Source organism: Morone saxatilis, unplaced genomic scaffold (genome assembly GCF_004916995.1).
Source record: "Morone saxatilis isolate NCDOM2014 unplaced genomic scaffold, NCSU_SB_2.0 Contig15, whole genome shotgun sequence".
NCBI lineage: Eukaryota > Metazoa > Chordata > Actinopteri > Moronidae > Morone > Morone saxatilis.
This window is the reverse complement of record NW_023339707.1, coordinates 2,230,848-2,245,067: the sequence shown is the minus strand read 5'-3', so window position 1 is coordinate 2,245,067 and position 14,220 is coordinate 2,230,848. Positions and strand designations below refer to the sequence as shown.

The 14,220-nt window shown below is 38.7% G+C and overlaps 2 protein-coding genes across 2 annotated transcripts in view; both read right to left on the bottom strand.

The window, feature by feature from the left end:
- Positions 1–1,248: 1,248 nt before the first annotated feature.
- On the bottom strand, positions 1,249–9,488 carry igf3 (insulin-like growth factor 3). Its single transcript, XM_035657158.1, has 4 exons — positions 9,444–9,488; positions 7,363–7,507; positions 4,525–4,712; positions 1,249–3,296 (listed from the first exon to the last, which is right to left on the bottom strand). Exons 1-4 carry the CDS (start codon positions 9,486–9,488, stop codon positions 3,075–3,077), a joined length of 600 nt encoding a protein of 199 aa, XP_035513051.1. The 3' UTR covers positions 1,249–3,074.
- Positions 9,489–11,814: 2,326 nt separating this feature from the next.
- Positions 11,815–14,220, bottom strand: part of si:dkeyp-110g5.4 (uncharacterized protein LOC561637 homolog) — a 7,032-nt gene continuing 4,626 nt past the window's right edge. The window contains exons 3-4 of the mRNA XM_035657410.1: positions 13,622–13,756; positions 11,815–13,080 (exon numbers count right to left, since the gene is read on the bottom strand). Of these exons, the coding sequence (XP_035513303.1) occupies positions 12,643–13,080; positions 13,622–13,756 (573 nt within the window). The 3' untranslated portion in view covers positions 11,815–12,642. The remainder of the gene's footprint in view (positions 13,081–13,621; positions 13,757–14,220) is intronic.

Genomic DNA, 14,220 nt, shown 5'->3' with positions numbered 1-14,220 from the left:
CTCCTAAAATCCAACCAATATCCTGCCCTAAATCTGCGCTATGGGCAAGCTGAAGCCAGCTGGTTGGCAGTGCCATTACATTCCACCTGGGAATATGGGTTAACTGCTCACATAAGACATCAAGTACCTCAGGAAAAAAAATCTGTACATATTTTTGCCCAGAATGAAGTGCAAAATTTGTACCGATTGAGCATTATTCCTCTAAATCCATGAACTTTCAATCTTAGATTTTGATACATGATGCTTTCTTATGCTGTCACGCTGTATGGAAGAAGATACTAGAGATTGAGACCATAAACTCATTAGGAAACTGTTTACTGAACTAATGAATCAAGTCAGAAGTTGGCATATTTTTTCATACTATCTTGCTTTTTGCAGCCAATGGAGCTGCACCCTGCTGGCCATTAGAAAGAATACATGTTTAAGACACTTCTGCATTGGCTTCACTGGCAGGAAGTCTGAAACAGAAATGGCATTAAGAATACGTTCAAATTTTCAGAATTAAACACCCTGTGTAGACTCCCGATCTTAAAAACAGACAAAAAGGAAACAATCTAACTACGTACCCTACTTAGCCATTGTAGACACATATAACAAAATCTGAGCAAGTTAACAAAATATTATTATTTTTCATTGATAGGCTGTTTGTCTTTGGCTCCAAGTCATCAAACTGTAAAAAAATGAAGATGTTCAATACTGCGCCTTGTCTCAAATAAATAAACTACTTTCTCCTTTTCCCTCAAAGAAAACTAAGACTATTTTTTCATTTTTTCATTACTTACTTACTGTCACAGAATAAGGCTTATTAAGCACACAAGAGCTATTTGTTTCATCAGGCTGCTCTACACAGAGGCCTGAGATGACCTTCAGAACTCTTGGAAAGAGTAGATAACTGCAGTCATGTAAAAAAAAGATGAGTCAGTTCATGAAATGAATCACTGAAGCGGATCGTCAAAATAAAAGGTTGAGGTTGTGTTAAATGTTATATTGTTAGAAATCCTTCAAACCCTTTCTGTGAGCAACGTGCTGTAAGAATGGTATGCTGCAGTTGCTTCAAATCACAAGAACATCACAAACAATTGTAAAGTTTTTGCTATTTATTATAGCCATATGTTGTCATGGTGAAATAAATAATGAATGCATTTAAATCATTTACATCAAACATGTCATACACAAAATGTGAAATAATTAACACCATAGTGGAAAAATAAAAATAAGTATAACTGAAGTAGATAGAACTTTTTGTTAAATAAGACTCATTCACACAAACTTCTTCAGTAGCCTACATTCTGCCCTGCAAATGTCTTTAAACACACAGTAAGTCTATGTACAATCATTCAGTTAAAAGTGCAATAAAAAGTAAAAAATGCATGTGAACAGATGCAGTGTATTATATTCCAAACTACACAAACTTTGCAGGTGTGTCACATATAGATATGACCATTTTAGTGTGATATCAGACTACAGTGGCTAACAAGTTAGTATCTCAGTGATGTCATGACTAGCTCTCTGTCAAAATTAGCAAAGACATAAAGCATATAAATAGACATGTTATCAACTAATCTGATCCATAAAGCTCGTTTCCACAGCTGGAACGTAACATAATGACATGTAAAAACCCATTATATACTACCTGCCCAGAACAGAGCTAAAACAGAGATTTTAAAAGAATATCGGAGCTATATTTGTCAAGTGGACCCAAACACCACTTCAAATGAATACTAATGTTGCTACATAACTGCTAAATATGTATATAAGTCACTCTTTGCTAACATATTCATCACAACAACCTTACAAGGTGATAAAATGAACAATAAAATAAATAATTATTACTGCTTTAGTTAAATACAATGGAAACACAACCTAGTACCAAAACCTCACTAGGGTCTTAAAAGTTCACATTATCAGAAGCCTCTGGTTAATGGGTTGCTGCAGTGGAACAGGGGTAGGTACCAGATGTGCTCAGCCTGCTGGATCTGCTTGGGGGCCGGCATTTGCAGGTGATGTAACACATTATCACATGATAATACTAAGTAAGGATTTTTTACATTAAAAAAATATAAATAAATAATGCATCATAACACGAATAAGTGAGGCATCTTGTTTCCTTTTGATCTTTGATTGTGTGCTCGAACCCACTGTGCCAGGCTGCCAGGCCGAGAAGATCTGCTACCCACAATGGCAGTACCACATTCAGTTCCAGAAGTAGGAAAACCTCACACACATGGTTGCATTTGTAATAAGGCAAATTGCTAAAAATCACACGTCATGTGGTACACTCCATTTGTCTACACTGTAAAAAATGTTACGGTAAAAACTTGGCACGATATGTTTTTTGTGCACTTTACAGTCTGTAATATAAACTACTTAATTCCATATAAATTCCTTTAAAATACCATATAAATAAAGGTTTTACCATGAGATATGAGTGTTTTACTGTTGCAGAAACTGTATTTCTTACCGAAAGTTAGAGTTGGAGTTTAGTCTTTTACTGTGGTGGTTTGACAGTTTTTCCACCGTAAAATCTACAGATATGTTTTACAGTGTAGACAACAATGGTAAACAATGTAATGTTATTGTTTGTTTAACATTTACCAGCCTTTACAAACACCATTTCCCACAAGCCCAACACCATCATGGTCAGAATGGACTTGTCAACCTTTCTTGTCTAGACATGGCTGTCACAGTAGTGCGCACATTTAAAGCTAAAAACACTCAGAGTTTGTATGGACGAATGGATAAGGGAGAACAACACGCAATATAATTATATTAATTATACATGTAATGACACTTTGTTCCAGAAATACAGATGGAAGAAAGGCTAAGTCAGAGATTCCATTGAGTTCCAAAGGCTAGTGTGACAGTGGCTAGCCCAGACTCCAGGAGCTGACAACCTCCAACATGGCAGCCAATTGGGGGCCCATGGCAAATCTTTGCTTGTCTCCAAATCTGTTTGTGATGTCTGACTACTGTGATCCCTACTTAGCAGAGAATTTCTTCGCAGCATTAGAGTTTCAAACTCGCTGGGTCCAATCCAGTAACTATAAATATTCAGCTTTTCATGAGGTCAAAGGTCATGATTCAAAGCTCATCACTCTTTGAAGGGGACTCCTAGAGGCTGATAGGGGTCTGCTAGTTGTGTTCTGTTTGTTCGTCTTCCTGCGTGATGATAAAACTTTGCTTTTCTGTCGACGTGAAGATTGTGTTTTCTTTCTATAAGCCTCCCTCTTTGGACTGTCGGGAGGCCCCAGGTGCTCCAGAAGCCTCTTATGAAGTACTGCTTGGAACTGCTGTGCCTGCAAGACAAAGATAACAATAAGGAGTTGATTCAGGGACATGTAGCTTGGCTGAAGCAGGTAACCTTGGCCCTGTGCGGGGGCTGCACTGATCAGATGGGATTTATCATGGATATCAACTTTATTGTGGTGTACTTTTGGTTTTGCTTCAGGTATTGAAGTAACTATTCTCACATTCTGAATAGTTTCCACCTCATATATTTGTAGCCTATGTCGTATTGTGTACAGGCCAATTCTTCTGATGAGAGAATTAATTCATATCTACTCTTAGTATAGTAGTAATTATTTTAGTGGAATATAGAGTTTGCTTTAGTCGTCATCAAGCTCTGGTCATGTGATAACAGGTGGTTGTAATTTATCCCAGTGGTAGTCCTTGGGAGGGTGTGTGTGTGTGTGTAGAAACAAGTAATTTAACCAATATAACTCCAGACTTGGTTCAAGCATGGTTTTTGGCACTGTATGTGAATGGCCTCCTTGTAGAGGTCTGTAGTCCATATGGGTCCTAGTAACTGCAGGGTTCAACATCAATAGATTTTCTTCCATCAGAAGTCCATTAGGCTGAAGTCAGTCTTTACTTGTCCCTATACAAAGTGTTTTATTTTTACAAGGTTTTTGAAAAAACAACAAAGACCATCAAGTGAGATGCTGTCAGCTTGGTGTGGCACTCCGTTTTTCGGACACTTGCCTTTGACCAAAACCCCCTTATTTACCTTGCTCTTAAACTTAAGGCCAACTGCGCAATACATAGTGTTTCACCTACATCTTCTGACGCCACCCAACTAAACAAAACTTTGTTTTTACCTGTCGCCATTTTCTCATGAGTGCCCAATCCACTTGCCAGAGTTGTTGGATAAACAAGCCCAATGTGGCGTTTTACATGCCCCGGGTAAGCGGGTAATCCTTATTGTTAAGCCTTTAACTGAGACTCAACATTGAGATGGGCTAGGCCCAAATTATACTGGGTTGGGTTGGGTAGGGTCCTGTTCTGACTGTCCTTGGGCACCTTTTATTTTTAAATGAAATGTATGCATGTTGGGTTTGAATAAGATTTACATTTGTCTGTTTCAAATCAGGTCCAAACTTTGGCACCATTAGGACCTCTACCTCCTTGACAACCCCCCCTCCCCACCCATATAGAGATGATGTATTCTTAGGTCACGTGGTAACAATTGAGCCAAGTTCAGTCACTGTTGAGGACCATGAGATGCATTTGATGGCCCGAGCTTACCGTGGCTAGCTGTGTGGTGATATGAGATGCTGTGGTAGTGGCTGGGGAAGCTGTGGTGTGCTGCTGGCTTTTTGGTTTAGCGCAATACATCTCCAGATGCTGAAGCTCACAGCCTGATGGCCGACAGCACTGGTCCACTATCCCCTTCCCTCTGGGCCGAGCACCGTAACCGGACCATGTACCTTTACCTGCAGAGAGAGTAATGTCAAACATGAGATTCTTGTCTTTCTTTTGAGCCTCGATACCTTCCTTACTTTATCTGAACATCCTCAGGAGGTCATTGAAGTCAAAACTTGCATGACTAGCAACAGATAAATAAAAACCTCTTTATCTTTTGCATACACTGGAAGAGTGAAGTTTATCGTGAAGGAGGTGCTAGAGGAGAGACATTTGGGTCAGAAACATCAAAAGGGTACATTCAGTGCACTCCTCTGGGGAGTATGAATGTGCACATGCGCGCATTTACAACAAGATACTACATTGTCATGGTCTAGGGGAAGATGTATTCCTGACGGTGGCAGGAAAGGACAGTTCAAACTCTTTTGGGAATATAAAAAGACAATCATGTCAAACTGGCTAGTAGTTGACAAGATATCTTCCTCTGGCTGCAAGTGTCAGGCAGACAAACATTGCCATTGTTAGATGCCATATGTGAAATCCTGTTTGAATATGTTCATGCTTTAGGGTGGTGGCTTGAAGATAGTTGTTTGTTGAGTCTCATTCCCAGCAGTTGATAGTTGACGACCTGAGAATGACACTCAAGAATCAACTATCTTTCTAAGCTCTGATTGGTTGTTCGGGCATGGTGCATTCTTGCAAACGCTATTAGGAGCACTAGGAGAGGAGCCTATCTAATGCACTAGTGTTTAGATACTAGATATAGTGAAAGTTTCAGCAAATATCACAAAATAATTTTTATAAAAGTTACCTACTGCAGCTTTAAGTTTGTATTTTGCTCAGTAAAATTGAAGTCACTGTGCCTTCTGAATGGTTTCTGTTTGACAGGCTCTCTGCTGTTTCTCCCCCTTTGCACCTTTCTTTGTTTTTTAGTGTGAAAGCTGTGCTGGTCTCAGATAACAAGTGTTTTAACAATAAAGATATCACACACTGAGACACAGTGTCCCGGTAAGCGAGTACGCTGCCATTTTGGTGGATTGCCATCACTCTGATAGCAGATGGAGAAGGTGGCCTTGGCCAGAGCAGGGGAAAGGTAACCAAGTGAAAGGGCTTGTGGGTAATTCTCTGTGTGCAGAGCTAATAACCTTTATAAATTAAATGCTGCAATGTGCCTTGTGGCATTAAGTTAACACATGCTGTGCCAGTCAGCTCATGTATAAGTCACTAATGAACCACTATTGTATAAAACAGTAGAATTAAATGTTGCTCGAAAAAGATCAATCACAAGATATTATATTACATTAAAAGTCTCTCCCATTTGCTGCTGAGATCTACACTACAGAAGAGTAGTGTTGTGGCTAGTCATCATGTAAATAAATGAATAGGACGTGTTTTATTGTTGTGGAGCTGATAACTTGCTCAAAGTTACTGCACTATTTTAATGTGAACATGATGACCATGACCATATCTGTGTTATGCATCCCTGCTAGTGTTAACACACAGGGTAGAATAACCTTGATAGCATTTGGTCCTATCAGCTTTATGTATGTAATAAACTCTGCATCAGAAAAAATATAATCAATCTGCTTTTCTGTCATAACAAGATCTATCCAATCCATAAACTATACCAGCTTATCCTTTAGAGGGTCGCAGGTGGATAGAGCTGATGCCAGCTGACAGTGGGCGAGAGGCGGGGTGCACCCTAGACAGGTCACCAATCAATGATAGGGCTGACACTAGAGACCAATAGTCATTCATGCTCACAATCACATATACAGGCAACTTACCTAACCCACAGGAGCACTCAGAAAAACCTAACACAGGCACAGGGAGAACATGCAAGCTCCACACAGAAAGGCCCTAGCCTTTTTTAAATTTTTTTAGAGGTTTTTTAGAGGTTGCACATGCAGAGGGACGAGGCCCAGATAAAAGTGTGTATCACAAATAATTCAAAATCTATCAACTAAAATAGGAGAAGTTTTCTTGGCCATTTTGTATGCACTTTTAAGACGGCCCCTAACTTAAGTTGATAATTGTGCAAGCCTCAAGGTTCAATACTGGATCCAAATGTCCAAATGTGTTCATAATATGAAGCCTCTTGGTGACCTTACATTTTGGCATTGAAAATAAGATGTGACATTGAAACACTTATTGGAACAAAAAATGTATATTGAATTGACTATAAAACTTATATTGCATTTCAATGATCTTCAAATCGGCTGATTAAGGAAGAGACATTCTCTACTTAGTATGCAGATTATATAGGGTTAGGAAACCACGGTGAAAACAAAGTGTCAGAATAAAAACAATCCTGTTACTGAAAAGACAGACATGAAACACATCAAAATGCAATAAATGTAAAAAAAAAAAAGCTATTTTTCCGTGGAACTTTTGGGTCAATAAAACTTCTTGTGTTTCAATCCCAGGGCTTTTCAGTTCAGGTTTTGTTTTCAATGCCAAATTTTACTTTCAATTCCAAACTTTAAAGACATTATCCTGGCTCCATATTATGAACACATTATCTGTTTATTTCGGAAGAATGTATTTGCATTCTCTTGCTTTCCATTTTCCAGAGGATGAATCCCAATGACTGGTGATTTACGGAACTTTCCACAGGCCACAGCTTCCATTTGTATACAAGAAAATTCTATACCTCACAAGAAGCTTCTTAGGTGACATTTATGCAAAAGTGAAGAGCATATAACATGAATATAGACTTACCTAAATAGATTCCACGATCCCCACACACAAATATGAGGTCACTGAGGAGATCAGATCCACAGCGGAGTCTGGCTGCCTCTGAGGAGAGCGGCCAGCCTGTCAGACACAGGACCGTGTAGAACACGCACATCCGAACACATAACACCTGAGGAGGAGGTGAAAAACCCTTAATACACAACTTTAACACAAAGCCTGTAACATACAGAAGGGTTTTTCTGTCCAAGCAAAACACAATTTAATTCATGATTGATTGGTCATGAGGGCCCTGGTGGGGTTTAAGGCCAACTCAGAATGACTTTACTCTAGCAATTTCTTCACCCGCAGATGAACGTAGAGACAATTTGATTGATCCTGTAACTCAAAACTCCTACAGTCAATATTATATGTCAACTTACTGTACACTGGCCAAAGTTATATTAGAAGGCTTTTGTTCAGTAAGCAGGCATCCCAGTCAGGGACCTTGCTACACTTAGGTCATTATACACATTAAATGCATTAAAATACAATTTTCTGTCATATTAAAGCTGCAGTAGGTAACTTTTATGAAAAATTACTTTGTTAAATTTGATTAAATTTCATTATATCCTGACAGTAGTACATGAGACAGATAATCTGTGAAAAAAACAGGTTCCTCTGGCTCGTTCTAGGTCTCTTAATGGCATTTGCAAGAATGCACTGGGCCTGAATGAAAACAACCAATCAGAGCAGAGTAAGATAGTTGATTGTTCAGTCTCATTCCCAGATCATCAAATATCGATCCTGGGAATGAGACTTAACAATCATCGATCTTCAACCACCAACTCAAAGCATCTTTCCATCTTTCTTGGCTCTGATTGGTTGTTTTCGTTCTGGTCCAGTGAATTCTTGCAATACCAATAGGAGCACTAAGAGGAGCCAGAGGAACCTGATTTTTTCACAGATTATCTGTTTCATGTCAGGATATAGTGAAAGTTCCAGCAAATATGCCAAGACAGTAATTCCTATAAAAGTTACGTACTACAGCTTTAATTAATTAATTAAATTAATAATTACAAATAAACTGAATAGAAAACGTTTAAATAACAAATTACAAAGACAGCATAAAAAAGACACAACAAAAAACAACACTGTGAGATATGCTCAACTGATGGTGATATATTTTTAGAGTCAAAACTTTTTTTTGTTTTTTTAATTTTCTACATGAAAAATCATTCATTTTTCATTTGAGGTGTGAGGTTGCACTGGAGGACCTTGAGTATTTCCTTAGAACTGGAATGATGATCAATGCTAACTTTTTTGATTTTGAAGTTTAGAATGTGTGCACTATAAATATGTATTCTTTGATTTCTTATTTCATTATATTGTGTCAGAGAAGATATACAGTACAGTAGATGTGCAGTATATGTGCATAAAATTTAGATAGTGCTGCAACTAGCTCTAGCTAACTAGCTTTTTTAATCAGCCAATGCAATAAAAATTTTGTTGATGTGAAATATGACAAGTGAGCAACTCATCACGAGTTTGTCCACTGAGAAGGACAGTGAGATATGCTTGAAAGAAAAACAAGACCTTGACATTCAATGTTTTTTCTTTGGTCAATATATAAATTTGAAACTTGAAATTTGTTAATTTATTTTCTACATCATCTATTAATACAGCATTTACAACATATTACTTTATAAATCTCCCACTGTCATCAGCATATCAAGTAACCCAGGTGGACTTCGAACTCAGCTCACACCGGGTTATAAATTGCCCATCAGCAGTTCCCAAAGCTAAAGTCATGTCCTTAAACAGCTTGTTTTGTCAAATTTCTCATTTGTGCACATTACGTTTACCTGCTGTGCATTAAAAGTACTTAAAAAATGTTCTCCATGATACCTATTATTAGAACCAAATGACCAAATGAAACTGAGAACCTCACAATCACTTCCTTTCTAGGGATTTACAGAAAACGATTCAACCAATAAAACATAACATTACTAGAGAGGACACAGAGAAGAGCAGAAACCAACTGGTTCAGTTACTATGAACAAATCATTTCAACTCTACGATGAAAAGTACTTCCCTGCACAACTCAATGGAGTGACAACAAGTCTTACCTTCAGTGTCTGTGCTCTGGCAGAGGGGCAGCATAAGGAGTGCATCCTGTCTGTGTGGACCGACTTCACGAGACCTGCAGTCTTATAGCCGAGCAGCAGGAAGGGAGGTTTCTTCCCTCCACCCCTCGCACTGCTTCCCACTCAAATCTCATCCGGAACTCATATCAGGCGATTTAACATACTGTCACTGGGACAAATTTGTACCTACCGTGTGTAGGATATTTATCACAGTCACAAACATGATATCTATATTTGAAGGCTGGAAGCAACTTTACACCAGTTTATATGGTCCACTTAAAAACACCTAAAGTCCTGAAATTAATGCTCCCTTTGTGACAGTTTTTCTTGGTGGTGTGGATTCAGTGTGGATTTTTAATATTTAAGATTAAAGATTATTACTAAAGATTATTTAAGAAGAAATAATTGACAGAAATGGGGTGGACAAAATAACAGAAACACCTCTAAGGTGAAGACCCACTGAACAATGCTGTGAATAGTGTACAGTGGAAACAACCAAAAACAGAAAACTCAACCACATACTTAAAGCTCCCCTCCAGACTTAATTAAGACATATATTCAAATGATCAATAATGTGTGCCTGATTTCCACATTAAAATCCTTAAAAATCAATCTCTTCCTTCTACCCCAGTAAAAATTCCAGAATCTATGAATATGCAAATGTTGTTAATTTCAGGGCTTGATTTATTGTTTGGCTGCAAACAACAAAGATGATATAAAAATGTATAGAAACATTGTTTGCATTTTATATAGTATAGTATAGTATGATATAGTACTGGGAATTCGAGGAGTCAGTTTGTACTGTATGGTCATTTCTTGTGTGACAGCAGATGCTGTCGGCTGCTGATGCTTTCAGATGTTGTGTTATTGGTCCAGGGTGAGTGCTGGCTGTTAGCCGGCCAGCTTGTTGTTGTGTTTGCAGCTGTTCTGCTGCAGGTATTCAAAGCTGCTGATTTGGCAGCAGGAGAAGTAGAGCAGCCTTGACAGAGAGATAGGACACAGCCTCAGTGAACGCCTGTAGTCAGAGGCAGGTGGACCTGTTGACAGTCTAGTAAAGATTTCTGCAAATATGACAAAAAGTTATTTTTATAAAAGTTACTTACTGTAGCTTTAATGGAAATGAGCGAATGCTTTATGAGCAACAAAACATAACTACATATTGTATGTGTGGTTTTGTGCATCACTTTTTAGTTCCCCCTCTAAACCATTTTTTCTTTTTTTTTTTTTAATTCATTGCTGTTGTGTGCTTTCTGTATTTGGTTATGTTTTCTTCATTTGAATCTTCAGTTCTTCAAAAAAATTGCCTCAAAGATAATGTGGTGCATCTGGAAGTTAAATATCTATCAGCTGTGGGTGAATGTGAGGAGGAGGTCATTGTGCCTCTGTGATTCCTTGTTCCAAGGTTACGGGTACAAACTAAAAAGAGTGGAGGGAGTTAGAACAAAGTCACATATTGTAGAATGTTTATTATGCTTATTTGTTTGCTAATGAGCAAGTAGCACACTGGTGTTGATTTGGAAAATATTGAGTTTTAGTTGTCATGTGATTGTATATGAAGTCAAACCAAAGATGCTTCTAGAATTGCGCTGACTCATTGGCGAATATTACAAACCTCGTTTCAGGCCTCTGGATAAATTTGTGGAGCAACAGTGTATTTACTTTGTAATCATACTTTTCCTTCCCTTATTCAGGCTAATTGAAATAGATCCTGCAGAAGAAATGTGATACTGTTGCATGCTCCAGATCAGCTACCAAATGGACTAGTTTGTCTGTTTGCAGTGTTGGGCAGTAACTCATTACTAGTAATAATACAACAGTAATAACATTACTTTCCCCGGTAAATAGTAGTGTAAGTACTGGCTAATACATTTCAGTAAGATTACAGTTCCCCCCACAAAAAAATTTGTAACATTACTTTTGTTATCACCTACTGATTTGAAATCCAACAATCCAATCACATCCTTGGATTTATTTTTGTAACTGTGAAGGAAACTAGCTTGGAAGATGGAAACATTCAGCAGCTGGAAATATTCTATTACTCTGATTTTAACAAACAGAACTGGATTTTAATCGTTGTAAGTCTGAATTTTGGGTAGAAAGGACACAATAACCAATTTCACACAATGTGTGAGCACGTTGATTAGCTGTCAACTATTGAATTAATTAAGTCATTTTTTAAGAAATGGGTTGTATAGAAAAAAAGATATTTTCTGGACCAAACAACTTATTTGTTAATTGATAAAATGATGGACAGATAAATCAATAATTAAAAAATTGTTAGTTGCAGGCCTACATGTGAGCAGCAGGTGGGTGCAGAACTGCTCCTTTAAATGAGAACAAAGTCACAACGCTGTACACTCACTCATTTCTTTATTGCTGACAGAGATATCTGCAGTAACACAAATATAGCCTATGAAATATCATTTGTAAAAGTCAATAACAAACACTTTGCCAAAAGTGAATGTGTCTGTGTTGAACATGAAAAATGAGATTTGGCTCTTTGATAAATAGTCTCTAAGGTAGAAGATGCATGTGCATAAATACATAAAGGAGAGAAGTCGACCACAAATGGCGTCCCACAACAAAGCAGAATAAATATGTTACACTAATCCTTCTAAAACTAAAACGTTCCCAATAGGTTGACAATTTCTCAACATAGTCAGATAATAGTAAAGCCCCGAAAATAATCATTTGATGTGCCCAGCTTATAAAGGAAAAGATCACACACAGTCAAAGCCTGACTCACGAGAGAGCTGTGTGAAGTTTGATAAATTTGAGCCAGCGTTTGAACATGAAAACAATCTGTTGAGACCTCTGTGGCCTGCTGCAGGTTACATTGGCCGCTAATAGCACGCTACTAATGCAGCCGAGTCTCCGACGCCAGGTTCTGTCAAGTGTGACGTGTGAAATAAAGCCAGAGGATGATATCCATGTTCTGCAGCAGTCAGGGTGCAACTATTTTTCTATTTTGCTATCCTTAGAGCCTCAACAGCCGTGAGGCCATGTGTAAAGTGTCCTGTTGGCGGCCCTAGCGCCTTAGTGTCCATTAGTCTCAGTCTGTCATTTCTGCACTGACAGAGGTCCCTCAGCAGTTTGAGGATGGGACCCTAATTTTAAATGGGAGTTTATTTCATGGGGAACAGAAGCCTCGTCACTGCCGTCCACTGTGACTCAGCTGTCATTATGACGAGGGCAGGTTGCTGAGAGCTGCTTCATTCTGTCTGAGTTTGGCCTTCATTCGAGCGATCATCTCCTCCTGCGCCAGCTCCTCAAAGTCGTGCTGCAGTGAAGTGGAAGCTGCACCCTGGGACTCTCTCCTGGTCCAGCTCTGGCCACTACTTTGCTCTACAATGCTGTCAGGTTCCCCGCAATCAGCTTGTAGATTGCTGTCTATGTTTTGATTGGTGCTCTCTTCGTCGCCCAGGTCCTGTATCTCACCGCCGTCGTCGGCCACCTTCCCCTGCTCCGCCTCGGGCTGAAACCAAGCTGACTCCGGGACTGCTGCTTCCGCTGCAGTGTTGGATGAGGATACGTCCCTTCCCTTGTGCGTAACATGCTTTCTGTTTTCACTCTGTGTTACTTTAGGGGTGGTGTGTTTCTTCTTGGGATTTAGCAGCTCCTAAAGGACAAACAAAGTAGCATTACATAAGGCTGATGTTCATTTGTTGGGATTCATAGTAATGGTACATGATCCACACTGGCATATGGTAGACTAGGGGTTCTCAAACTGCAGGGCATGGTGCTACAGTTGAATGTCAACTGATAATTTATCCGCTGTAATTTAATTATCCTGATCATTTATAATAATATAAATATCCCATTAGCGGAAGATCATTTATCTGTATTGTGCATCCCTATACAATTCCATTAGTCCATGCACTACATTACACAGTCTCTCCAGGAAGTTGCGATCCCAACAATTAAATAATAAATAAATTCAGCCAATCACTGTGAATCCTGCATGGCCTTGCAATTCTGTCCAATCACAACAAGAATTAGACCAATCACTGTAGTTTTTTAGAAAACCTGTTGTAAAAGCAGGAATTTTAAGCCCCAACAATCCCAAAAATAGCGTGCGAAACCCTGGAGGGGCTGATTACAATCTAATATACAGGCCTATCTTAGCCAGTAACGTCTTTTATTGTTATTGTTACACTCACCTGATCTGTGGTGGAGGCTGTTTTTCTAAGAACCACCTTTGGCTGTTTTGGGGAGGTTTGGGGCAAAGGGATACCCAGTCTCTTCCTTTGTAACAGTTTGTTTGCGGGTTGAAGAGAAGCCTGGGGGGACTGGTGCTGCAGGAGGATACACAGGTCACACATAAATGTTACTGCACACAAAATCTTTCTGAAAAAGGAACAGTAAAACATCTGAGCTGTATATCTGGTTGTTAGACAAAAGGATTTTAACAAACATACTGACGATTTAGCTATTATTAGAGCCATTATTTGTCCCGGGTGGGCCCAGACCTAAAAATCCTCCCACAACAGCAGAACTGACTGATTCTGTGAAGACAGAAATGGAGTGCAACGAGTGGACGATACATGGAGCAAAACCTTCATTACTATCAGTGGTAACACCTGTGATCACCCTATTATTTCAAATTATTATATTAAGGTCTATTATGTCTAATATCAGGCAAAATCAAAAGGGTTGTGCTCAGTAAATTGTATGGCAATTGCCTAATACATGTCATTTTTATAAAAATAACTGTCAGTTTTTTTTTACTTTCACTATTTCCTGACAGTAGAACATGAGA